We start from the raw sequence: 27999 nt of genomic DNA on the forward strand, positions 1-27999 counted from the left end.
GGCTGGGCCGGGGGCGGGGTGCGCCCGGGGGCGGGGAGGGCCGAGCGGAGGGAGGGCCGAGCCGATGCCGCCGCCGGCTCTTCCCCGTCGCGGGTTATATAGCGCGGAGCGTGGAACCCGCTCACAGCCGGCCGGGAGCGCTCCAACTTGCAAGCGGCACTGCGCTGCGGAGCCTGGTGCCCGAGTGACAGCCGCGGGGAGTGCAGGGCAGGGGGACACGAGACCGCAGGGGCAGCTGCAAGCCGTTGGGCAGCGCTCGCCTGCGCCTAGCGAGTCGCCCCTTTCCGGCGCTCCGTTGCCCCGCACCCCACTCTCCCACCCTTTCGCAACTTGGGTCAAGTTGACAACTCCTGCGGCGGCCGGCCAGCCCGTGCGGTCTCCACCGCTCCTTTCTTCCCCGGGGTGAAAAGGAGCCGCCGCGCCGGCTCCGGGGACCCTCGGGCGGCGGCAGCTTGGCCATGAGGGCAGTGCGTGTCGCCTAACTCACGGCTGTCACCGCCGCTGCAGCGGGACCGGCCGGCAAGACTCTCCAGGACAGGCGGGCGGCCGCCGGCAGGAGGCGCCGAGCCGGGCGGCAGCCGCGGCGGGCTTACCCCGGGGCCACTGCGCGGAGCCCAGCACCGCGCAAGCAGAGAGCGGCGCCGCGCACTGTGGTCCGGCGGGCACCTCGGGGACAGGCGCGGGGTGCAGCCTTCTGGTCCCGGCCGCTCTGACAAGGGCTTCTCTGGTCTGCCTGGCGCGGGGTGGGCGCGGACAGGGGCTCTGGGCTCGCGCGGGCCCCCGGGCGTCGCGATGAACATCGTAGTGGAGTTCTTCGTGGTCACTTTCAAAGTGCTCTGGGCGTTCGTGCTGGCCGCGGCGCGCTGGCTGGTGCGGCCCAAGGAGAAGAGCGTGGCCGGCCAGGTGTGCCTCATCACGGGCGCCGGCAGCGGCCTGGGCCGCCTTTTCGCGTTGGAGTTCGCCCGGCGCCGGGCTCTGCTGGTGCTCTGGGACATCAACACGCAGAGCAACGAGGAGACGGCGGGCATGGTTCGCCACATCTACCGCGACCTGGAGGCAGCCGATGCCGCCGCGCTGCAAGGTAACTCGGACTCACGCCCGAGCATTGTTGGGTCAAACCTCTCCCTACCCTGTACTCTACCTTGGAAGGTCCCCAAATCCCACTGTCAGGGTCAAGGAAAAGAATACCCTACCGGTCTTCTGGAAAGCGAGTGGAATTTATCCTCTGATAAAAGAGAATGATTACCTCAGTATTAGAAGGAGGAAAGTGTGCCAAACCCAGCCCTTAACGGAAGGTCCGTCCCTTTCTAGGACGAAACTGGTGTTTCCCATACCCTTTGAGCCTAGGGAAAGCAGAGGGAACTTGTTACCTCAGGATGGATTCCTAAAGAAATGTCTTGCTCTTGCTTGCATGCGGCATGATGGGAAACAGAAGCGTCTTTGAGAAGTTGTTCCTAGGCTGGACTGTATCAGTGTATGTGTACTACTGCAGTCTGAACCCCTTAGAAGAGGGCAATATTGATGGTTTCACTATAACTTTAGCCAGAAGAAAATAATTACATTGTTTCACCAGCGATAAGTAAGTGCTTTAGTTTACTTACAGACCCTAGCATGATTGAGAGATGACCTGCCTCTTGAGAAAGTGCTTGAAGGATTTCAGCTTCATGAAATTCATGTAAATTTCTTTCATGTTTCTGGTCACCCCAATCTGCATTGTTGTATATTTATTAACTAGCCTGAATCTGAGACTTAGAAGAAAAAAAAAAAAGCATAAGTGGAAACCATAACCAAACATAAATATTGGTCCAGGAAATTTGATGATTGTTCTTGCTTTTTGACAGAAGTTTTTATGTCCATGAAAAATATTGAACTATGTGAATATTTACATATTGGGTGCCACTCTTTCCCTCTGTCCATCTTTTGTTACGGACTTCTTAGCACCTGCTTTCTTGATTTAAGTTTTAAAATGATGCTACTGGGAAGGGGTAGCAAATACAGATTTTCTCTGTGCGTGTGTGTTCACTTCCAAAACCCAAAAGATAAAGATGTTCATTTTCCAGAGAAGAGATTTTGTTTTTTTAAGCTGTTCAAGTTCTTATGTGGCCCATTTACATACGTTCTACCCCAGTAAGAACAAGCCAGTGAACCCCTGTTTTTCATGAGAAACTTTAGGTTAATTTCTTGGCTATGAATGAATTCAGATTATTACTTATAGTTTTGATTTATAAACTTTTAAAGTTAATTTCTATTTTGATGGTGCTCATACCGAATATTGAGAGCTTTTTCTAGCCAGTTTCCCCCAGCTCCCACCACCCCCCAAAAAAGGAATGTGTAATGTGTATGTGTTATTCTCTGGGCTGAAATCTGTTCTTTGCAGGTGTCTTTAGCTCCAGCAAGCTGATCCCATGTGGTCTACTTGTTTTGGGCTTGTCACAATTACATGACTTTCCCCTAAGCAAAGTTATCCAGTAAATTGCTGCAATTTCCAAAGACTTTGGGGGGAGGAAGGCAGCTGTAAGTCCAGTCATTGGCAAGCCTTGTGGTGTTAGAAATTTGAAGCTCACTGTAGTACTTTTGTTCTGTGTGATCTTTGTCCTACTGATTGCCATGTGACTCACTTTCTGTACCTCCTTCTCTGTTCCATTTTTTCCCCTCATCTGGGCTTCTGAGGACAGCTGGGAATGGTGAAGAAGAAATTCTGCCCCACTGTAACTTGCAGGTTTTTACCTACACCTGTGATGTGGGAAAGAGGGAGAATGTCTACTTGACCGCTGAAAGGGTCCGCAAAGAAGTTGGTGAAGTCTCAGTCCTGGTCAATAATGCTGGTGTGGTTTCTGGACATCATCTTCTGGAATGTCCTGATGAGCTCATTGAGAGAACCATGATGGTCAATTGCCATGCACACTTCTGGGTAAATATAAACTTTTTTTTTTTTTTTTTTTTGGTACTCCTGGGCCCTCTTTGAGAAGGAGAGTGATCTCATGCCAGCCTCGAAGCCACCTGTACTTCCACCACCAAGTCTCCTAATGAGCTATTCCCCCATGGTGAATTTCAGTGTATGTTGGTTACTGTTAAATCATTACTTTCTCCCCTCCCCCAAATTCAGTATTTCTTGAGAGGGTAAAAGTCTTAACATCGTGAACTAGTTTGAAAAATTGCCATAAAAATAACAAGAGAGAGTATAAAACCCTGGGTTTGTTTATTTTACTTTCTGTTGAGTTTATACAACATTGGTTGTTCTTATGAATTCCTAAAGTCAGGGTTTAGGCTTCCAAATTACTGCTCAGCCACATTTTAGAAAGTGCCAAAGATTCTGAGATCAGCATTTATAGTCCATTGGGAGTGATCAGGCCACCCTGGCCGTCACTTCACCTACACTGGCCATACCCAGGATCCATAGCATTGTCTTTTTGGAGGACATCACAGGACTTTTTCAGCTTGGAAGGTACCTCTCAAATGAGAACAGAAGTCACCTTGATAGGACCACAGAGAGGGGAGGGCATCAAAAGACCTGTTGAGCTATGGGACCTTCAACAATGTCAACTTCTAACCAGCTGAAGTACTAACTTTTCAGCTGAATTATCTTCAATAAAGGCAGATGTGAAACTCTCCCCTGTAATTCTGTACACTGTTGACCCACTTTGCTTTTTTTCCTCATAGTATTTCCCTTTTTGTAGACAGGTTGAATCCAATAAAGAAGAGGTAGAGGGGGCTGGAAGTGTAGCTCAGTGGTAGATCACTAGCATGTGTTAGACTTTGTTTGATCCCTAGCACTGTTAAAAAAAAAAAAAAAAAAAAAAAGAGGAGGTGGGGATAAGGAGATAGGATTTTATTTTATTTTCCACAGGCAGATTAGTCTTCTAACACAACAAAGAACTATTTCTCCTAAATAGGTCACATTAAACCTCATTAATTTTTTAGCAACTGCTTAAAAACTTAATCTGGCTTTAGAAGTACTTATTTAAATGTTGCTTATCCAATAGCAAGCCTTTTCTCTGATCCTGGAAGAAGCTTATTTGGATGTTTTATTTTTTTTAAACATGAACTTTATTTCCTTTCATAACCTCTAGAAATGAACACATAAATAACCTGAGCTAACTCATGTCCATATTTCAATGAGTAAGGGGATAAAGTTTAGAGGAATGTAAATGTGCTTGTGTGTGTATGTGCATGTAGGTGTGTGTTGATTGTGTGCAGTGCATATGGGGAGCCGAATTAAAGGTGTTTTTTTTTTGTTGTTGTTTTATTCAGGCAGCAAGTATCAAAGGGGTGGTTTAGGTGGGAAAAGGCTAGTCCAACTGAATAAACTTGGCAGTATACTCCATCAAGAATCTTGTGTGTTTATAATTCTGAATAAAACAAAAACTGCTATTTGAAATGAAAGACAAACTTAAACTGCAGGTGTAATGTAGTTTCCATATTTGAAGATTGGTGAAGGTGAAGTTGCCATAGAAACTGTTGATTTCAGCCAATGCATCAAGCCTTAAACAGGTACACAGCTGTCAGTAGGTTAGTGTGCACCACAGGCACTGGGAATTGTTTTTGTTTTTTTTTTTTTTCCCCAATAATCTTTGACTGAGATGATGCAAGATTTCCTAACTATAAAAACTTTACCTACACCAAGTACTCTGAAGTTTCACCAGCTTGACTATTCTGATTATTTTGTTGACTTAAAAAATTTCAAATGTAACCAGATTTTTTTGCTGGGTGGGGTGGGTACCAGGGATTGAATTTAGGGGCACTTAACCACTGAGCTGCATTCCCAGCCCTTTTTTTGTTTTTTATTTGAAGACAGGGTCTCACTAAGTTGCTTAAGGTTTCCCTAAGTTGCTGAGGCTGGCCTTGAACTTGTAATTCTCCTGCCTCATCCTCCTGAGCTGCTAGGATTACAGGCATGTACCACCTCATCTGACTATAACCAGATTTTTAAGGAAAGCTCTTATCATCTTGTGTTAAATATTTATAACAGGAGAGCATCTTATCTTCTCTAGACATTCCTATAAAATGAGTGCTAATGTTTTAAGCTCAGAAAATCCATACCCTCAGCTTTGGAATCGTACATAAATTGAAATATTGTGCTTTTTTCTTTTTCTCTACATCCCCAGCTATGTTTTATTTTTGTTTTGAGATTAGTTTCAAGTTGCCTAGGCTGGCTTCAACCTTCTGATCCTCTTGTCTCAGCCTCCCCAGTAGCTGGGATTATAGGCATGTGCCCCCATGCCCAGCTAATTTACTATACTTTTAAGATTAGGTTACATTTTTTTTTTTTCTTTTCTTTTTTCTAGTACTAGGGATTGAACCCAGGGGTGTTTAACCACTGAGTCACATCCCCATCCCTTTTTGTTTTTTGTTTTGAGACAGGGTCTTGCTTAGTTGCTTAGGGCCTTGCTGAGTTGCTAGGGCTGGCTTTGAATTTATAATCCTCCTGCCTCCACCTCCCCAGCCACTGGGATTACAGGTATGTGGGCCACTGCACCCAGCCATTAGGCTATTTTCTAACATAAGGAGAAAATTGAATCGCAAATATTATTCTGGAACTGAATCTGTATACCAAGGAGGAACATGGTACCTTTCTAGCGTCTTAACTGTGCCTCAAGATGTTGCTTAACCACACAATTTAGGGAGTTCTTGGAAGCCTTGGCGGTAATGACGTCACTTCATATTAAAATATGGGAGGCTCCTGAATTCTCCAGCTGTTTTTCTCCTAAGCATCTAAACTTAAGAATTTATTTTCAATATTGAGTCAGAAAATTCATTTTAGAGTTGGAATTTCTGACTTCTTGCCAGGACTTAAAACCTTTTGAGAAGAAATTGAAATTTAGCAACTAAAATTTAAAAGAAGGTATATTATAATTTTCACAGTGATTGGAATGGGAAGGTTAAATAGTACTGTGGAGAGCCACCTGAATTCAACTTCCTTCCAGTAGTCCTCTTAGGCAAAAGTATTAGTGATGATTTTTCAAAGATGTGTTGGCCTGACTTATACTGTTTTCCTTTCAGAAAAAATAATGAGTGTGTCTTTCTTTTTACTATGTCCGAGTGAGGAAGAAATGTTGCTCCATACATTTTAAAAAGTACATCAGCTGAGCAAAGAGTTCATTCAATGATTTGAACCGATCATCTTGAGCCAGACTTTTAAGTAGAAGTTAATGTCTGTTTTCGTAGAATAACAAATAGTATGTTGATCCTGACTCAGAAAAAGTTATGAATGGTGAAATAGAAAACCATCTGGACTTTCACTAAAAAGCTGTGGATGCTTCCACTTCCAAACCATTCCTCATACTGGTCCCGCCTTCTGGAATTTCCTCTTTCTCTACTCCACGTGCCTTTTAAAGTCTAGTCCAGGTTGTCAGCCTACCCTTCCCGCCCCACTCTAGTCCTTCCTGGAATTCTCAGATGTCAGAGTTACAAGGATCCTTAGACACCCTCTGGTTCAGCCCCTTACTTTCCGAGGACACTGCACTTAAACGACTCATATAAGGCTCTTCTTCCCAAGTTTTTTGTGCAGCATTCGTTGTCATAGCCATCCTTTGGTGCATAGTAGGCGTTTTGGCATAACTTCGTTTAAAATGTGCCCTTTATCCCAAAGTAGATGGCAAGCTCTCTGAAGGTAGTTGGTTATATTCATCCGTTTGTGTTCCTCTGCCTAAAACAGAACTTTATTCTTAAGTCACTCAATAAATATTTAATAATACGCAATAGGCTTCTGCTGAAATATTTAGAAGATAACCTATTTAGAGAATCCTCATGCGGGTCTATTGTGAACTTTCAAAAGGTAAGTATTATGTTGAACTAACTCAAGCCTTGTGAGGTTGATACTTTAAAAGGGGGCTAGCTCACATTCACTATTGTTTGTATCTCCTTTTGTTTCCTATGGACTTGGGATTTCTTCCCGCCCCACCAGTGTGCTCAATTTTACAGTGGAGTGTTAACTGTGCTCCTAAGTTTGAAGCTGAGGACTTTGAGAAAGCCACACTTGATATCCAGTTTGAATCGAGCTCCAATTGAATATATGGCAACCATTTTTTTTTAAAATAACTAAGCCTCAAGGAGACAACTTCTACCATAATTCCTTCTTTCCATCTTAGCCATGTATTATTTCTGCACACTTTGGAAGCTTTTACACTGTTCTGCACAGGCTTTCAGTCTGCTGTGACACTTCATCTTCCAGTGTTGTTCTACTACCAGATTTCCCAGGAACCTTCTCTTGGTCACCAGTCAAGAAGTGATAGATATGGGATAGGCTTTAGTTTGTGTGATCTATGAAGCACACAGTCAGGAGAAGGCCATGGAGAACAAATGCACTTTAACACTAGCATAGAAATCATTCACATATGCTCTTTATCTCACTGAGATTAAAAAAAAACTTGAAAATACCTCCATTCAACTTTGAAATATAGAAAGTTGATCTTACAGCAACTGTTAATATCCCCCCCCCATTATTAACATTGCTTCACTTGATGTTTTTTTCAGAGAGAATCTCAGTTTGCTATTTCTAAAAGCCAAAGTTTATCTGTAGATCCTTTCAATCAAAGAGCCGCATTTGGCCTTTATACGTGAGCAGCACATTGATCCCTGATTAACCAAAAGGGGGAACCAAAAGCATTTAACTCTAGGCCTTTTATGTTCTGAAGAAATTTTACATGGTAAAGGACTAAATCTGTCAAATAGCTAGTAGGTAATTTACTTCTATTGATATGTTAGTCAGACAAGATAATTGGTAGTTAATTAATAGACCACTTAACTTAAAAGGTTTCACAGTTTTAAAATACTAATTACTGAATTAGGCATTTATCTATATCCAAATGTCTAAAGTCTATTTAGTTAAAATCCATCCAGGAAAAGTAAAAGCCCACCAGCTAGATCTGAGTAATGTAGCACTTAAATGCATTAGTGCTACCATTGTACCTAATATCTCATGGATGGTCTCTAATCATTAATGTTTAAGTTCTTACATGATTTACTGGTTTTTAATCTCACATACTGAATTCCTCTGTTCTCTGTTTAGCGAAATCTAGTTTTGTTTTGTTTTTGTTTATTTTTTTCCCAAGTCCTCTTAGGTTTAAAATGTATAAAAAGTCATTTCTAAAATATTCATATAAAATATTTGATAGTTCCTCCTTCATACCACATTAAGAATTGTAAGACTAAACATTTTATATAATATTGTTTCCCTATAGGATATTATTAAGGTACCTACTAAAAAAACTTAGAATTTATGGCCTTTTTTTTGTATATTTTATTTATTTGTATGTGGTGCTGAGGATCGAACCCAGTGCCTCACACATGCCTCACACAAACACTGAGCCACAACCCCAGCCCTTATGGCCTATTTTTAAAAGTCTGCTCTAGAGTTGGTTTCTGTTAAAAGTAAATGTCACATGCATAAAAATGTTTGAGCTTTCAAAATAAAGACTTCAAGTCTTGAGCTGAGTTATAAATTGGCATAGTTTGTCTTATTAATTGTTGGTTATAGTCAAAAACAGGAAAAAAAAAATCTCTTTTGGTGATAACTGCCTGGATAGCTGGGACTGTGTATCTGTATACACAAACTAGGATCATGTGTTTATTAATTTTGAGTTTCTGTGTTTGATGTAATTTTTTCTAGGCCCTAATCTATTGCTACTAGAAATCGAAATCCACGACATGAAAGGTGTCTTTACAAAATTGGTGTGAGCAGGGAACCAGACACTACCTCGTCTAAGAAACTTCCCCACGTGTTTGATCTGTGTTCTCATCTGTCTAGTTGTCATTGTTGTTTGGAAAATACCGCAAAGTAACCAATGCATAATTTCTAAGCTGTATGAACAGATAGCAGTGCTCCCTCATTGCCAAATGCAGCGTGCAGCTTGGTCTTCCCACAGAAGGTGATCCTCTTGACTATCTCCTTGAATCCTGAGTGCCTTAGTTGCCTGAAAAGTCACCTTCCTTCTGTTCCTCTTGCTGCCTTCCCCACCTTTGAAATGTTGGCTTTTCAGTATTGTGTGCTCAGACCAGTTGTCTCTATGCACCTCTTCCTAACTGCCTACAATTAGCATGTCACAATATTGAACTAACTCCTCTTTGCCCCTTCTTGCATCCCCCAGTTGGAAATCACAAGGCTTGAAAACAGCATAATCTTCAATACTCTCTATGGGTCACCAGCACCACCATGGACTTTGATTAATCCCCTTATTTCCATTCCCACCTCCTCCAGTGTACCTCTATCACCTCTCGCCTGGACTCAAAAGAGCCTCTAAACTTCTTTCCCTGATTCCATTCTTAGCTCTCCAGTCTAGGGTTATCTTAGCAGAGCTGAGTTTGCTATTTGCCTGCTTGAAATTCTGGTGTGACCACATTACTCACAGTCCAGGTTTATTAGCATGGCATCTTGGACCTTCCAAAACTGAATTTCACCTGCCTCCCCAGCTCAGCACCTACTCCACCTCCTGCTGTACTATAAATATAAACTCCAGGCAGGCTGCTCTTTACTCTGCCTGAGAGAGCCCTACATGCTCATGCTTCATGCAAGAGCTTCTGGTTGTCTACTCTGCCATTTGAGTCCCATTTCATCGGGAGACAACAGAAGTTGAATAGTTCAAAAAAAAGTGTACTGCTCCTGCAAAAGAAAAACACAAATTGCAAGTATTTTCATGTTGACTTGATAATAACTTTATATTAAGGTAGTAGCCCCTATGGAATAATCATCAAATTCTAGATTCAAGGATTAGCCCCTTCTTATTTGGAGGAGAGTGACAGGAGCTATTCGTCTCCATTCCTGGAAGCAAAGTCGTATTTGTTCTTTCTTCCCTTTCTATTTTTTTTTTCTTTCCTCTCCTTTTCTTTTACTAGCACTGTGATTGAACCCAGGAGCTCTGTACCTCTGAGCTATATCCTCAGCCCTTATTTTATTTTATTTTGAGACAAGGTCTTGCTAAGTTGCTGAGACTGGCCTCAAACTTGTGATTCTCCTGCCTCAGGCTCTAGAGTTGCTGGAATTCAGGCTTGCACCACATCCCTGGTCGTCCCTTATTTCTATATCTAGGGCTTTATCCATTGTCTGACCAGGTAGAAATTAATCTATAGGACATGTCAAAGTGTAAATATTCTTTAACCCATGCTAATGCTAACATGGAGTAGCTTTTTCAAAAAGACTGAATGGAGAGTGCAGCAGCAGACTCTAGCCATTCATTTCAGGACTGGGTCACTGGAACCTAAACAAGAGCTACAAGCCATAGGCTAAATATAACTGCTGACATTCTCTCAATTCATTTTCCTCTCTTAAATGTGTTTTTAATCTCATCACTTTTCGGATTTTCAAGATATTTGCCAAGTTCCAGTAGATTGATTTAGTAACTAGTGAATAAATAGTGGCAGTCTGAGAAAATTATTTTCAAGCAATTTAATAACCTCACTTGAGAATTGAAGTTTTGGTAGGAAACTCCTTTTTTATTAATTTTTTAAGTTAAGGAATATTCATAGATTCACCTAAAATTTCTTAGTTTTTCTGAAGCTAAAATTAAGCCTCTTTCATTTGTGGTAAGTCACCAGTGTGCCTCTGTCTAATCTTAATATCTGCCTGTATAAGTGTATAGATGACATGATTTGCCCATTTGCTTTGTGTTTTGCTATATTTAATAAGTAGAAGGCACATGACTATGGTACAATTGTAGCCACTGGAACTGGGAAAATACATTCAAGTATGTTGAGCATATCTAATCCAAACACCTGCAATCTTTTTTCTTTCTTTTTGTATTGGGGATTGGATCCAGGGTGTTTACCACTGAGCCACATCCCCAACACTTCTTTTTCAGTTTGAGACAGGGTCTCACTAAGTTGCTTAAGGCCTTGCTAAATTGCCAAGACAAGCTTTGAACTTGCAATCCTCCTGCCTCAGCCTCCCAAGTCTCTGGGATTAGGACCATGCACCACCATGCCCTTCTGAAATCTTAAATACTCCAAAACTTGAAAGTTCTTTGAGTACCAACATGATTTCAGAATTAGAAAAATCCACGCCTGAGCTCACATGATGGGGTCAGTCAAAATGTAGGTATAAAATTATCTTCCATGTTTTATAAGGTATTATGCAGCATAAATGATTTTTATGGTTAGACTTGAGTCCATCCCCAAGGCATCTCATTATGTAGATGCAAATATTACAAAAGCCAAAACACTTTGGGTTCCAAGCATTTTGGATAAGAGATACTCAACCTGCACCTAGAATGCTTTTGGACCCCCAAACTGTGCTATGCTGAAGTTCCACTAGGGGGTGTACTGGCAGGGTGCTTTTGTATCTCACTTCTTACACACAACCATTATTTTCCTAAGAGAAAAGTCCCTTTGTAACTAATCTTTGGAGTATAATAAAATTTCCAAAGATTAAGAAATAGGGAGCTGTTCCCTGCCTTCAATGAATGAGATAAGTCCAAGATTTTGAGCCTATAACTCCAAGGATCAGATTAAAATGGGTTAATCTCTTTTGGTTTAATTAGTGATATCTTATCTCAGAAGTTCGTATAGTAAGTTATCTATTCAAAGACCTATCACCTTCTCTTAGTTTCTGTCAGCTGACCTAGAAGCTCTTTTCTGACTGAGGCCCATGTAAGCATAATTGGAAAATAACTCAAAAGACAGATGCTTTTGATTCTTTGAATATATAGAATAGGTAGGTAGAGCATACTGATAGTCTCTAATAGGGTAGCCTTAGAAAACAAACATCCCTGTATTGTGTCTTAACACTGTGTTAAGAGACCATTGTTGAGAATATAGGTTGGCAGAGCCTGGCCTCAGGATTTAACTGTGTTTACCTGACATACCTGGCCAACCAGTTTCAGTCACCTGGATCCCTGGGTTTGTGCAGGATTACACACCTCTGCTCTAGAGGGAACAGCACTTCATCTTTAGGAATGCCAACACCTTTTACCCAGCATGGCCTACTCTTTTTTCTTCTTTACTTTATTTGTCAATTCTCTTAAAACTGAAGTTCACACCTGTCAGAGACCATTTTCCTAAATGCTCTGAAACTAAAATTAAGTGAACCACAGGGGGGAAAATGAATATCCTCTCATAATGATCATAAAACTTTCAACAGTGCAGCAAATGCTGCTAGAATATTTAACAGGTAAGGGCAATTACTGTGGAAACCTTGAGTGCTGTCAAATTAGCCCCTTACAATGACAAGCCACTTACAGTGAATTCACTTTTGGAAACAAAACATTACTTGGTCTGTGAAACTTTCAAAGATCACACAAAGATATGTGAAAGGCAACAGGGGTGTTAAACATTGTTTTTTGGTTTGGGGAACTTACAAGGGTTTCTCTTATTTGCTGCTTGCTTAAAATGTGAATTTCTTACCTCTCCTTTAAATACCTTCATACTGGGATTTTTGAATATTAACAAGATTCAGCTTCTTAGTGATATTCTAAGCCATGGGGCTCAAAATAACACTTCCCAAATCAGTGTAACTGGGAAAATATTTGTGGTGTAACTTATGTAAACACATGGGTATTTTGAGGACAAGTGAAACTTAAAATTCAAAGCCTGAATTTTCCCACCTGCAAATTGTGATTAACATACTGCCCCCTACTGATTTCTCGAGGATTTTTTTTTTTTTTTTTTTTTTTTTTTTTTTAATTGGGACAGTTCTGCAATCTCTGGGGAAAGAAATGTAAAGTGTAATTATTTTTAAATAATTTTTACTTGTAGTGTTTTTACATTTACTAGACACTTCTTTAAGCATTTTGGTTCATAACTTAAACAGTTGTTTTCTGCTGGTAGTAGAAAAGAGTTAGGAAGGAGGTATGTTTGGAAAGTGTTGTTTCCTAGCATCATCCAGGCTTCTGGAAGAAAGGGATGAGGTGATTGAAGCAACTGCTTAGGTACATGCTCTTGTGTCTTCTTTTTGAGGTCAGATACTGGGTTTTAACCGGAAGTATGTTCAGGCTTTGTGTGGAGGGAAGGAAGGACTAGAAGCTATACATAGTAAGAACCAGGAACTGCAGGGACTTGAAGAGAGAAACAAGCTATCCAAAAATAGATAGCACTTAGAATTAAAATAGCCTATAAATATATGCTTAATGAGCCTTGTGTACATTTACTGTACTTTTTATGTAACACTTAAATTTACAAAGCACTTTTCTTTCATTTGAGCTTCACAGGCAACTCTGAATTAAGTACAACCATTATCCCAATTTTATGGATAAGAGATCCTGAAACTTCTCTTAAGGTCACCACCAGGGAAGGAAGGAGCTAGGGCCCAGACCCTCAGTGTGGGGCTCCAGGTTAGAAGGTGTACAAGTACTTACCTGGGCTACTTGTTCAAAGCTCCTGGTAAAGTAAATTTTCCTATGAGTCACTTATGGTTTTTGTGGTATAATGTAAAAATTAATCTTCAAATGTTGATTTTTTTTATTAGCATGGTTAGTTTAGCAGTAACCAATTAACTCCAGGTTAATATCCCCAGAAAGTTTGTGCTATAAATTAGACAAGCATGTAAAATTCTAGCCTGAAGAAGCAATGACACACTAGATTTTATTACCGAAGACCAACTCCGAGGTTTTTCTGAGCCTTTTCTGTAATTTTCCATGACTGTATTCGAGGTGGCCTATATAGTGCATCCTTCGTCACTCAGTTTCCTTCCCTTTCTTCTTAGTGTGTGTCAGCATTAGTAAATTGGACCTGAGAAGGTAGTTAATGGAAAGGGATCTTCTACAAGGACTGGCTATGTAAAGTTCCATAAGTATTTGGGACCCAAATTTTAATAACAGTGTGGTTTCAGTTTAGCTTGTTCTGTTACCTTATCTCCCAAAAAATGTTAACCCTTTATTCCGTTATATAATAATCTTATGGGATAAGAATTTCAGAAAAGTTCCATAAGCTTCCCCTTTGAAATGTTAACCATGGATTTTCAAAATTGTGCAGTGTGGGCTAACTGATAACAGGTCCAAGCTTGATCCAAACATCTGATTTATAAAGGGGTAATCTTTTCCTGGGTGGGATTTTCTCACAGACTTGGCCAAGTACGAAAGTTTCTGTGGTTCACTTGTCCAGGGAAAGGTGAAAGAGGGAGATGCTGAGGCAGATGGGGTCTACATTGTCTTCATAGCTATGGATGAGAGGGAGAGAATTTTGAAGTCCTGAGGTCTCTTTGAGAACTTGCTATTGCTAAAAGTGTGTCCAAGACAAATATACAGACAGTCCACAAATTCTCACAGTTGTTCATACAAAGCGCTGAGGGCTCTTTACTTAATAATGAATGAACACAGTGAAGGTCAAGGGGCAGTAAGAACAGACTGTGGAGGATTGGTCTGCCCGTTTTGCTGAATGTGGGGGAGAAATTGATCTGAAGCCACTTGAGGTTTGGAGTAGACAGATTCCCCAGGCTCACTCTAGAACCCTGTTCTTGGCCTGTGGTTCAGAGCAACAGCAGCAGCAGCAGTACCAGTTGGGGTCCTGTTAGAAAGGCAGACTCTGGCCCACTTTCAAACCTTCTGAATTAGAATCTGCATTTGGTTACCTTCCAGGCAATTCTTATGCACATCAATGTTTGAGGAGAAAGAGCTCTTCCACACTTCTTTTCCTTTCTACTTTCTCAGTACCTCCCCCTCTTTTTCCTGAAGCCCTTTAGGAATCTTATATATGAGTCAGGCATGTTTGCACACACCTGTAATCTCAGTGATTTGGGAAGCTTTGGCAGGAAGATTGCAAATTCTGGGCCAGCCTCAGCAACTTAGCAAGACCCTGTCTCAAAATAAAAAGGGTTGGGGACATAGAGCACTACAAAAAAAAAAAAAAAAAAAAAAAAAAAATTCTGTACATGAGGAAAAAGTCAGACCCTGCACTCTGGGCCCCACCCTGATCTATGTTTGTTTTTTAAGTTTGGATTCAGGTCCAGGTGCTCTTTAGCTCACTACTCTCCCTAGCTGCTGTGGCCACAGCCATGAGCAGCATGGCAGAAGGTAGGAACCATGCAGTGAAGGGTTGTGTTCTCCCTGCCCAGGACCAAAGTAACTTATGGAATTAATTTGTGGGAGGTCAGGGACACTGCCGGTGTTACTGTGTGTCACTTCCAGCCCAGTACCTGGCACATCATGGACATTCAGAATTGTTGGATGTCTGAAGGAATGGTTCCACGTAGTCTGGCTACACTTAAAGGGAGTAGTGGTTTAAAGGTTTACAAACTAAAAGTGATAGGATTTTGAGTCCATTTGTTTTCTTCAGTGTTGGAGATCTCAGGGCCTCAGACATGCTGTGCAAGCATTCTGCCACTAAGCCATATCCCCAGGCTATATGGAGCCCAGTTTAAGTTGTGATTTTTCCCCCCAACTTGGAATGTATTTCAAACCTAGAAAAATGTCATTACAATGTAAGAATTAGAGATTAGGGGAAAATCATCACTGGTCTATAGAACTTGCTTCGCTAATGCCCACTCCCTACTAGATAGTGTCCTTAAGGGGGCAGTTTTGCCTTCAGGGACATTGGCAATACATTTCTCTTGTTAGACTGGTGAAGCTGCTACTGGCATCTAGTGGAGAGAAGAGAGGATGCTGCTGAAATATCCTGGGATGCCCAGGAAAGCCCCCTGTGGTATAAGATAACCTAGCAATAAATGTAATGGTGCTAAGACTGGGAAACTCTGTTCTAGAACACTGGGTCTCAAACTTGCTCCTTACTTGAGTCACCAGGGGAATGTTTCCTCTTAATGTCTGATTCTCTCCCATGGAGTTTCTGTTATAACTGGTCTGGGATATGGCCTAGACACCAGGAGTAAAACTCCCTAGGCAATTCCAATGTCTAGCAAAGTTTGATAACCACTTATTTATAGGAAAGATGGCTTCTGCAATCATTAAAGTTCTCTGAGGGGTTCACAAAGATTGATTGATTGAATTTAGTAATGCTTAGCTCAATATGGGTACCATAAACCCTTATATATAAGGGTTGATTGACTTCTAAGGTATTATATATAATGCATGTTTAAGAATGAATTATCAGGAGTGACCTCTTGATTATGTTTATTCTACTTTTAAATGGTTTTGTTTTGTTTTGTTTTAAGATTCCACGGTAAGCACACTAGAAAGCAGGAAAGAATCTGAACTATTTGCACTCATGAATTACAAGGGCTGACGATCACGGGGGACATTGCTGGGCTGTGCTCTTGGAAGGGGCAAAGGTGTCCTGCCACTTCAGATGGCCCAGCAGTGGCTAAGCTGGTGTGCACATGCCTCACGAAAGTGGTTACTGGTCACTAGAGCAGAACTGAAGCCTCTGCCCTTTGGAAGATCTGTCTTTATTACCATTTCTGAGAAGTGATGTGCATTTGTGGCAAAGCAAAGGGATTAAAGACAGCTCCTTGTTTGGCAGGTGATTTGGCTGCAATTTTGTGAGTTATTTTCATTATTCCATAAAGAATTATTGAAGAGGGGGAGGGGCCTGGGCCCGAGGGAGATCACTGAACTCTCTCCTTTGATCATCTTGGACCCGCTCAGGGGAAGATCAAGGGAAACAGCATTTCAGAAACAGTGTTCACTGTTCACAGTTTCGTTCACACATTGAACTGCCATATATTCAAATAAAATAAAAATGATTATTTTGCACAGATTATTTGTAATATTAAATAAGAGGCATGAATTCAAGTTATATTATGTTAAAAGGCACAGCCATGACAACATATAAATGTTTAACGAGTAGATATTTTTACTAATCACCAGGTGCTGGCAACCACACTAATGGAGCTGATACCTTATTGAGTCATTTATGAGAGTCTTAGGCAAGTTATACCTCAGTATTAAGACTTATATTTTGAGTGCACAGTAGGAACTGAAACAGTCTTAAATATAAAGCTAACACTTTTTAGCTACAGATCCTTGGAGATCTCCTCTTTTGGTATGGGAGATGAGTTAAACCAAGATTCAGAGAGGTCAGGTAACAAAGAAGGTTAAGGCTTCGGCAGTCAGAACCATGCGGGTTTCTGGATTCCAAAGACCAGTGTGCTTTCTAGACAGATTGAGTTTTAAGTCACCTCATTTCTGGTATTTCTGCATAGCAAGCCCTAAAATATAAGGGAATGTTGGGCTCTGACTTGCTGCCTTGGGGTAGATTCACCCCATCCTTTACCGGTGGGAAGACAAGTTAATGAAGCATTTATTTTTGCTGAATAACTAATGGTGTCATCATCTAGGTGTTCATTTGAAAAGCCTAGCTCTTTTATTAGCTTCTTGGTTGCAGGGCAACTGTAGGAGTATTCTTGTGCATGTGTGTTAAGTATTAACTGCTGATGCTGTTCGAATGTTAAATGAATCCCTGTAGCCCCACAATAATGTTTTTTAAGGATGGTAAATGTAACATTGGTACAAATTTGACTGATGACATATTCCTTAGTCTCTCCTCTCTATCTAGAAAGAGAATGTTTTGTCTTAATCTGATAGAATTTAAGATGAACACTTTTAAGTCAGAAACAATAGTTCCAGACTTCATCATCTTGGGGCTATTTTGCACAATTCATCAGGAGATTTTTCTGTGTCTGCAAACATACCCAAATAGGAAAAGGAACAAAGGCCATTGTGCAGCAGTATGAATGTCAGAATGTCTCCTGTCAACTGCAACTAAAGTAGTTAAAGTCAGTATATTGCTTGCAAACAAAGGTAGGCTTTATCTCCCAATTAAAGATAATTCTATAGTGAAGATTGCCTTTTTGAAATAACATTGTGGTCAGAGAAACTTCTAAATTTTGACCAGTATATTTATTAAGCATTATATTTATTATTGGAAATTCCCAAAATTAAGAGTATTTAGGCTCATATTCCTCTCACAGGGTAACTGGTGATACATTGAACACATTAATGAACAGTTAACCTTCTTAACACAGTTCAGTCTATTTCCAATACCTTCAAAAGTTTGTATGGTAAAATCATTGTATCCCAAACAGTGAGTGAGTTCTCAGAGAAGAGTACCACCAGATGTTATTTTAGCCTTGTAAATATTCAGGAGAATATTCCATTATGATTCTGATAAAGATAAGTTATTCTGGTGGCAACACAGGCAGGAGAACAAAAAGAATGTCCTTCCTGGGAGGGGTAGCATAAGCACGTCCAGTTAGATATTTTTGTTCAGTGGACTATATTGTATTTTCATTTTCAAATTGTACATAATGCTGTCATTTTGGAGATCTGGAAACCTTTAAACCTACATCAGCATGCCATCCTCTTTATATGCCACTTCCCAGTGTAATATAATTTATAGTTCTCTTTGGAAATGATTGTTTAGTCTGTTTCTTGGACATTCAAATAAAAGTTAAACACTTCAAAACTGTTCTTTTAAAAGATGGCTTTTTAAAAATTGATCACAGGATAGTCAGGCAAATGCATAAAAATATAGTATAAGGTTTTTTCCTACTGTGAAAACTTAACTGTGCTTTTCCCTTAGTGTCTGTGAACTTGGGGCTGTTTACAGATACAGAAAATGCATTATGGGTGTTTTACTGACACCATCTCAAAATTTCAAGTCAGACTTTGCCAGACACCATGTTTCTTCACATTCTCTTTTGCTTAACTTTCAGCTAATTTGTCCTGACACTGCAGCTGCAGGCTCCGCACTGCACAGTCTGTCATTAAGAGCAGCAGGAGTGATCTGGAGGTCGGAACTGTTGGAAGTTAATTTGGCGTAAACCCAACTTTCAAAGATTTCTCAAGCTATGACATGCCATGTCTCTGTGCAGTCACTTACACTTCTGTTTGAGAAGTTCTTGCCCATATTGTAAACGTGACCTCTACAGGTATCTTTCAGAGGGCCCACTGCTTTGAAGAGGAATCCCAAGGAGCTATGGAGATGTTAGACTTGCTAAGCGTATGTCAGTGTCCATTTAAACATCCTTCTTTTGTTCAATCACGTAAGCAACCTGTCTGCTGGCAGCAGATTGTGAACCTTGAGATAAAATTAATCACAGATAATCAAAATTATATATTCACCCTTTACAGCCAGAGTCAATTATTACAATTTTTCTTTTTTAGCAAATAAGAAAGACCCTAGATCCCTTCCAACTCTGAATTCTCTAAATCTTCCTGGTTCAAATATAGGTTACTGACATTAGACACCACCTTAGATCAAGAGTCACTCAGATTTTCTTGTGAAGAACTAGATCTCCTCTGTTTTCTAGACATTCAACTAAGAGGACATAGCAATGGAATGCAGTTCTCTGGCTTTGGTTTAGCATCTAGCAAACCTTGCCAACCACCATGGGTGCCATTTAACTCTAGAGACTGATTAAATGCCCTTCCTGTAGGGATCCCATCATGTGTTGTTAAGTCCTAATCTAGGTAATCAGTCCTTGTAGTTGATGTAATACAGTAATCCTGTGGCCAGTGAATTATCTGACTCGCCCTTTTTGGATCCTCTGTGGCAGCATACCCATGAAATTATACTTAAACCACTTGGGTGTGCATTTCAAATTTGCCCTTTATGTTCTTCTAACAACTCTTTGAGACAAAGTTAAAGATCATGAACCTTAGCTTGAACTGACTGGTGTCATGGCAACTAGAACTTCACCTTTTGCTGGTCCCCACCTCGTACATGCTACAATATTTGTGCACATTAATAATTCATTGCAAAGTGCCAGATTTCTTTGTTCTGTCAAGCTGTGTCAAGGACGGAATATGCTGTGCTATCTCAGATGTCATCTACCAGACTGTGGAGGGCAGGAGTAATTAGAAAGGAAAACTAGTTGGGTTACTTTGGAAAATTCCTGAAATGTAGTGCTTTCTAGTCACCCATTTATGGCATTTTTTTTTTTTCTTACAAAGTAAGGAACAGAATTAGTGTTGATCAAGGTTTATTTAATAATGCACCCTAGAACCCAGGCAAGAGTTTGTGTGTGGAAATAATGTACAAGGAGCAAATGCTCATGTCCATTCAGGCATCAAGAAATGATTAACAGCTTTAGTCACATGTCCTAGGTTCCAGCAGGACCCAGAGCATGGGCTTAAGAGAAACCTGAGTGGTCCTGATGTGGATGCTCTTGCCCAGCTTGCCTTTGTTAAGCACAGAGTGAGTGTCTGGCACCAGTTTTGGAAAACAAGCAGTCTGGGTTCCAAGGCTGCTGGCGTTACTGCAGGGTTTCCTCAACAGCTCACATATTGACAGCATTAGAAGTTGTAGTGATTGTGGAATTACCTATCATTGGTGAGGTTTTCTACATAAAGAATATTGTCTTTGTCTTCGAAGGTAGAATATGCAGAGACACATTGGATGTCATTTATAAAGAAGATCAAATTTGTCCCTGATTAGGCAAAGAAGTCACATTTTAAACTGAATCTTGGCCCACTACTATTTTTAAAAAATTTTAAATCCTTTCTCTCAAAACAAAAACTTTGAATTAAAACAAAGCAACCAACCTGTGTCACACTCCACTAGCTACTTAAAGTTGAAACGTATTTCCCTGAAAAATATGTTTAGAACTCACAACTACAAAAGACTTTAATCATATAACGATACTTGGATTATTTTCTTTCTAGTTTTCCCTTTATCTTTTTTTTTCCCCCCAATATAAAACCAGTAACTTAACTCCCCTCCAAACAGCTTTGGGGCAAGGGCACAGAATCAGACCCAAATCATATTCTTTGGAATGTGAAGGTACAGCCCTTCTGCTTATGTGGGAGAGAAACTATTACTGGTTTACATTTGATGTATCAGTTTAACCCAGTTAAATCCCGGTGAGTTTAAATTGTGCTTAGAGACAGGAATGAGGCTAACTCCTGTTTTACCCATCACTGTAAAACCAGATCATGACACAGTACCTGCACATAAACATGTTCAAGAATGACTTGTTGAATAGAGAAGTGAACACCACCAGACTCATTTCAGAACTTTAATCAGTTTCAGAACCTTGCAACAAATTAAAACACAGTTAGGAACTTGTTAATCTTGTATCACCTACCTTTATGTGCTGCTGAGGATCTGGGTTAGTCATTTAACACCTACAGGCAGGACCTCAGCACATGAATATGGGGAACTCATTAGAACCAGCCCACTCTGGTGTCTGTGAGTTACTAGTCAGCCAGCCCACTGCCAGCTGGAGTTAGGGTGGACACTGGCCACATACGCAAGCAGCTCAGTGGTTCAGATTTGTCAGGTAGCCAGGTAACAAATTCTTACTTGTATTTTAGATTGTTTGTAATTTCTTTGGATTTAGTATTAAGTCCCTGTACTTACCTAAATTAAGAATTTTTAAAACAAAAAGATAGAAAGGACTCTCTTCTAACACTAAGCAAAATTTTAATATAGATGACTGTGTGACTTTATTACCAGGCTAGAGATAGGTGGCATGATCCTCTCTTGATGCCCAACTATAGGCTAATGCGAGTGCTCTGGATAGGTTGGAGGTAGGCTAGGTTCAGCCCTGAACGCTGGTAGTTTTGGTGTGTTAAGTGCAGGATATTTTCAACCTATGGTCAGTTTATCACAACATAACACCATCATAAGTTTAGAAGCTCTGTCCTTAGAGGTGATGCCTGGTTAACATCAAAGATAACTTTTATACTTTTTAATTAGTCTGGGAATAATTCATTTTAATCAGGTTTACTTAAAAGGCAGTTTATAGACTTGATTACTTACAGATATGTTTTCAAGTTTAGCTTGGAATATAGAAGCTCCTTTGCGATGTGACTTGATTTCAGTTCTGGAATACAATGGCCATATATAAGTTATAGAGCCTGAAGTTGAACCTATAATGACCTAAAGTACCAGTTGTTGGCTTTTTGGGGTATCAGGCAGACCAAAGTAACAATTACTGTGATAGTTGCCCTAATGATTGCCATTTATGACTACAAAGAAATCCAGCTGGAACATGTCTTTTATATCAGCAGTGTGCTGGGCCTGTGCAGTAATGAAAGGTGAGCACAATCCCAGCGTCACGATTCTGCCTTAAAATCTGGAAGACTGACCTGGGTCTTCCAGCTTAGTCTGAGACAAATAAGTATAAAACAATTAATCAAAACATGATAAAAACTTGCAATTATATGTCAGGATGAATGGTACCAACTATGTGTCTTAGAAAGAGATGGACAGTCAAGCTGGTCTAGAGTAGTATTAGGTAACACAGGCAGGCGCATGGGCCAGGAGTGTAGCTCCTTGTCAGAGCACAAGCTCAGCCTGCACAAGGGCCTAGGTTCAGTCTTGAAAAGCATAAAAGACTATAGCTCCATGATCAATATCACACTTTGGCTTATATAGAAAGGGACTTGGAATATAGATTGTCGGAGAAGAATAATTCACCCAAAAATTTAGTGAGCCCTTAGCCAGGAAATCTCTGAGAAGGGAACTCTTTTTTTTTTTTTTTTAAGTCTTCTGTGTAGTGCTTTGTTTTTTAACTTCATAAATCATGGGAAACTGTGTTGGCAGTAGACAATAACTCAATAGAGGACAGATTGCTCTTTTCCTGCTTTCCTTTAAGAAGCAGGTTATAAAACTGTTGGGAGCCTGGTAGAATAGTTAATAGATCATCTTAAGTAATTTGAAGGATTTTTTTTTTTTAAATGCAGTTCTGCATTATGAAGGCGAGAGACCAGAGGAGAAAGAGTTTAGTAAGAAATCAGTGCCACCTCTTTTTTTCACCATGTCAGTGGATCTGCCACATAGTCTGCCACCCTAGGTGGCCAGTCTCCTGCCTCTGTGGAGTCACTTCTGGGATCCCCACAGTGGAGTATGGTCCTTCACAATTCTACATGTTCTTGTCAGTGCAGCATTAGCATCATGGTATATTTTTCATTAAAATGGTTCTGTACTTTCCATACCATTTTCTACATTCTAAAATACTTTGCCTTCTGCCAGCGTACACGTCAATAGTAAACCTTTCTAGTGGAGCAGCTCTTTGTTTCCAGGTCTGTCACTAATTAGACGTAGCAGAGGGTAAACATTTATACAAGGCACCTGTTCATAGGTAGGCTGGAGATCCTCAGAGCAGATGGCTGCACTGGAGTGTCACGAGCATAAAAAGATCTCTGACCTGACCTGGAGTTGTTTCAGGTTAACAGATAACTGTCATTTAAAGGTGATAAAGACTCTTCTACTAATGACTTTCTTCTCATCTCTGGACATTGTCCCCAAAAGTCCTCATGTTACAGTCTGGTTCATCATGGCCTATAATAGACCTGCCATGCCAATGATATGGTACTAGGTTAACCAGACACATAAAGGATCTTCTCTTTTTGGAAAACGTAAAATACGTTTAAATGAATTGGGGATATAATATTGTGTGGGTGGGTCAAAGTTTGTTCTGTGACACTGGATTGGGTTTTCAAGGAAATTCAGCACATCAGTTCTAAAACTTGAATCTTATCTTTTCTTTCAGACCACTAAGGCCTTTCTTCCTACAATGCTGGAGATTAATCATGGTCATATTGTGACAGTTGCAAGTTCCTTGGGATTGTTCAGTACTGCTGGAGTTGAGGTTTGTCGGATATAAAGCATTTCCTTCACTGAATCAGTTTACCCCATGACGAACACATCACCAGAGTACCTGCTGCTTGTACATCTATGAAAGCATGCAGTTGACATGCTGGGTATAGGATGTTTCCAAATAAGCCAGGGCCAGCTGTTGAAATGGAATTATACCTCTTCTGCCATAAAATCACTTATACTGGTTTGACAAAGTAGCAGCCAAGAGAAGTAGATGGGCCAGTCCTAAGTGTACCCCATGTCCATTAGCAGCCTTGATGATGGCGGGAGGCACAGGGTCAGGAATGGAACCACAGAGAGCTAGGGTAGTGCTGTGGGAAACAGATAAATGAGGCCAAAGGTTCACAGTCTGTTTTGATCATCTTGCCAAAAGTGAGCTACCTTGTGTTGGCTCAGCAGATGAGGTAGTTAGGACCAATGTCAGGTGCTCCGCATTTTACGTTTATAATACTGAACTTCATCAAACCCTGTTCCTCCTCATGTTCAGATTATAAAGCATATGTACATCTGTTCTGTGCTGTTTGTCCAATGAGTACCTATAATATTGAAAAGATAATTCCATGCATATATGCAAAGGGACACAGAATAGATGGCTTCTGCATTCAAGGGATTTATATTTCCATTTGTAACTTAAATTTGGGTCAGGGACAAGAACTGTGTGCCCTTAGTTTAAGTTTATAAGTTTTAGTTATCATTTTCATTTTAATTTCACTCTAAAGAGAAAGATCATAACAACTTATAACCTGAGCTAGACTTGCCTTTGTTCTTCTTGCATTAATTTAAACAAACAGGTTTTTCAGTCTCCTTCACTGAACAAGAGACCATTTGTAAATTTTCCAGACACTTCAAAGTGAACCTCTCTGCATTTTTAACTTCAGCCTGTTAGCCTTCATAGAATCTTTGGCGGTAACTTCCCCAAAGTAATTTGATACTTAGTAGATGTGGCAAAAAGCATTTATCTGTTTCTGCTGTTGCTTTGAAAATATTATTTCTGCACTGAACCACATCAGATATCTGTCTTTTAAAATGGTTTCCTTTTCTTTGCCTGGTTACCTGTGACTTTTTTTAGCAAACATTTAGCCAGAGAAGATAGGACCAGGGAAGCTTCAGGTTGTCGGGATTTGGGCATGTTCTTACCATTTCTCTCTTCTCTAACTCAGGATTACTGTGCCAGTAAATTTGGAGTTGTGGGTTTTCATGAATCCCTGAGCCATGAACTAAAGGCTGCTGAAAAGGATGGAATTAAAACAACCTTAGTTTGCCCTTACCTGGTAGACACTGGCATGTTCAGAGGCTGCCGAATCAGGTCAGTGGGAACATATTACTGATAAAAAGAATAACCCTGGGAGAATGTGTGGAATTGCATTTTCAAACAGCCTTTGACTTTAATGGCCATTTGACAACCTGTAGTTTTCATTGGTCAGGGTTCAAAAGGTTTATTAAATTGTGTAACTTTGGCAAGCGAGAGACCTGTGCCACACTAATAGTAACTTTCAGAAGTTAATTCAAGAAGCATCCTATAGTAAGTGGCTTTCCATCTCTTCAGGGAGAAAGTGTAAATACTCAGGATCTTTCTTAGAAGCTGCATTCGCCAGAGTTATTTTTCTCTACTCTTAGTGTTGGTAGATAAGAGTACCAGAAGAAAAGTCCTTAATGTGACTTTGGTTTGGATATGAAACACTGTCACTGTCACAGAGGAGTAACATGCCTTTCTTCTAAAAAAGACTTTGCATATTACACTCCAGATTCAGAAATTTCTCTTTTGCAGCAAGTGTATGTTGCTAGATTCATTCTGACAGAATGAGAAGAACCGTTTAGATTTACTAAAGATGAAATGAAAGACCCACACACTTAGAAGGAAGCACATGGGAATATAAATGTCAAGTTCCATCTGAGTTGCGTTTAGCAGAGTAAACACAACCACGAATCATTAAGAAGATACTTGTGAAGACACGCTCACTTTGAGATCTTCACTTAAGTGAATCTCCCTGTTGGTCGGGAGCCATTCTTAACACATACTGAACCGGACAAGCAGTAAATTCTGTGGAGGGTGATTTGAGTCATTCCAATCTCAGGCTGACTCCAAGTCTGGACTGAGAAATGAACTCTAGGGGCAGCTCAGTGGTAGAACATGTGCTCAGCATGCATGAGGGCCTGGGTTCTAGCCCTAGCACCAAAAATAGAAAAAAAAAAAAAGGAAAAAGAAGTGAACTCTAGCTCTGCCTTGCCCTTTCCATGCATGTGTGTGTGTGTGTCAGTGGATGTTGGTCTGGTCTTCCTTTTTTCCCCTTATGTATCTAGAACCAGTTGCTGGGGGTCTTGAGGAGCTCCGTTTCCTATTTAGCACAGTCGCATGTGCAGGCGTCCAAAGTTGTGGTGAGAGGATAAATAGTAAAAGGAATAAATTGTGTTACTATGCTATTTCAACATGTAGCATAATGAATTAAACTGTAGGGAGGATATCTGTGTGCCCTTCATTTCAGAGGTCCCTAGAGACTATACCTTAGCTTTTCCTGTTCAGGCATCCTGAAAAATGTAGACCTGTTATTTCTCTCAGAAAGACTGTGCCAGTGTTTACATGCCCACATTTTAGCTATACCTAATCCTCAATGCTTTGCCTCTTGTTGAGGTTTAGTATTCACTATACCAAACAGCTACTACTACTACTAAAAGAAAAATACCAGAAAATAGTATGAAATACATCTTATAGCATCTTAAAAACATCACTCACTTTATAGAAAAGCAGACCATTTTTGCTTTTTTTTCCTCTAACTTGTTTTCCTCCATATGTAATCAAATATGTTTATAGTAGGAAAAGTTTGAAAATAAATAAATAAATAAAACAGAAAAGCACCATAAAGAAAGCAAAAAGTACCCCAAATCTGGTCACTCAGATACCTGTCACAATGTTTTAATATGTATTTTCAGTCTTCACTATTGTGTTAATTCTGAATTTCATTTTTTAACATAAAACTTACATAGGAAAGAAATTGAGCCCTTTTTGCCCCCTCTGAAGCCTGATTACTGTGTGAAGCAGGCCATGAAGGCCATCCTCACCGACCAGCCCATGATCTGCACCCCCCGCCTCATGTACATCGTGACCTTCATGAAGAGGTAACTGTGAAGGGCTCCCTCACTGACCCAGCCTTCCCCTGCCTGCCCCAGGCCCTGATTAACTTGAGACTTCAGGTTTGTAACTGTGACTTTCTATTGCAGCATCCTTCCTTTCGAAGCAGTCGTGTGCATGTATCGGTTCCTAGGAGCGGACAAGTGTATGTACCCTTTTATTGCTCAAAGAAAACAAGCCACAAACAATAATGAAGCGAAAAATGGAATCTAAGAATCTTTTTGTATGAAATATCATTTCTATCAGAAGACGATCAAGATGTTTCAGTCCAGTACACATCAGCGTTACTGACATTCTGTGGATTCTAACCCCATGTTGACTTTTTTAAAAAATCAACTTTTTAAAAAAATAAAGTGTAAATTAACTGACTAGAGTGCTTGGGAAATGTGATCAGTCAAAGTGAGCTAAGCTTGTTGCTAACAGGATCCTTTTAGATAGGACCCTAAAACCAGTCTGATCTTTAGACAAGCACTGTGTGACATCTTTGGGCTTTCCTTATTTTTTTAATGAACAGAAAGTCTAGAAATGATAACTACAGTGTGTTTCACATGTGTGATTTTTCTGAATTCCATAGAGTTTATTCATTCTTGTCCGTAAACTCTAGCCAACTGACATCCTTGCAACTTCAAGGACTGTAGTGCTATATTTTCTCATCTTTTCTAAGTTCCAGTAGTGTAAAGCCTGTGTGGCTTTTTCATGGTATCTGTATGTTCAGCTCTTTTTAAAAAGGAATTTTGAAATCTCCATCCATTTGAAGTCAGTGATGTCTGAGCATTACAGTACAGATGATCAGGTCTCATTCTTAAACTCACATTGACTAAAGTGTTAGGTGATTTTTTTTTTTTTTGACCTCTGAAATACTTCATTAAATATCTAGAGACCTAGTTATCCAAAAAGACATGCATTTTCTACCTATGAATTTTGCTGCATATAGAAAGTGCCCTTTCCTCAGGAGTTGCTGCGTTTTGTGTTTGGGGCTGGACTCTTATCTAGAGTACACAGCAGCTCTGCAAAGAACCCATTTCTAAAAATGGGAATTTCTACATTAAAAAGTCCCCATTTTTGTGCCAACTATGATTAGTGATGGGGAAAATCTTATTCTATGGAGTATGTACGGAAGGGTGTAAAGATTCCTTTGGAAGGTGTATTCACATTGTAGAACAGCAAATGACATTTTTACAGTATTTTTTTGTAAAGCAAACTATTTTGTGCCTTGAATTTGGTATATGTGTATTAGTGAAACATTGTAAAAGTGAACTTCTACCTCTGTATCTAAATGTGTACCATCCACTTGTAAATTACTATGAACTATTATGTGATTGCTTTTTTTTTTTTTTTAATGTCTTGTTTGAATAGTGACCAATGTTTAAGGCTATTAAAAAAGCCAACTTTTACTAATTGGGAAGTTTTATAAAGGACTGATTAAACTTAAAGAATTAAATTACACA

At 40.1% G+C, this 27999-nt stretch overlaps 1 protein-coding gene across 1 annotated transcript; it reads left to right on the plus strand.

Annotated features, from left to right (window-relative positions):
- Nucleotides 1–30: 30 nt before the first annotated feature.
- RDH10 (retinol dehydrogenase 10) lies at nucleotides 31–27997 on the plus strand. The gene is made up of 6 exons (XM_079140666.1): nucleotides 31–1081; nucleotides 2676–2911; nucleotides 23318–23416; nucleotides 24585–24730; nucleotides 26407–26538; nucleotides 26641–27997. Exons 1-6 carry the CDS (start codon nucleotides 793–795, stop codon nucleotides 26762–26764), a joined length of 1026 nt encoding a protein of 341 aa, XP_078996792.1. The 5' UTR covers nucleotides 31–792; the 3' UTR covers nucleotides 26765–27997.
- Nucleotides 27998–27999: the final 2 nt, after the last annotated feature.

Source organism: Sciurus vulgaris (assembly GCF_902686455.1).
Source record: "Sciurus vulgaris genome assembly, chromosome: 1".
In the NCBI taxonomy this organism is placed as follows: domain Eukaryota; kingdom Metazoa; phylum Chordata; class Mammalia; order Rodentia; family Sciuridae; genus Sciurus; species Sciurus vulgaris.

Excerpts from the sequence above, each read along its gene's own strand:
- RDH10 (XM_079140666.1), top strand. The coding sequence starts at position 793 with ATGAACATCGTAGTGGAGTTCTTCGTGGTCACTTTCAAAGTGCTCTGG. Across the intron at positions 24,731-26,406 it reads TTCAGAGGCTGCCGAATCAG|GAAAGAAATTGAGCCCTTTT; the intron begins GTCAGTGGGAAC and ends AAACTTACATAG. Across the intron at positions 26,539-26,640 it reads ATCGTGACCTTCATGAAGAG|CATCCTTCCTTTCGAAGCAG; the intron begins GTAACTGTGAAG and ends TTTCTATTGCAG.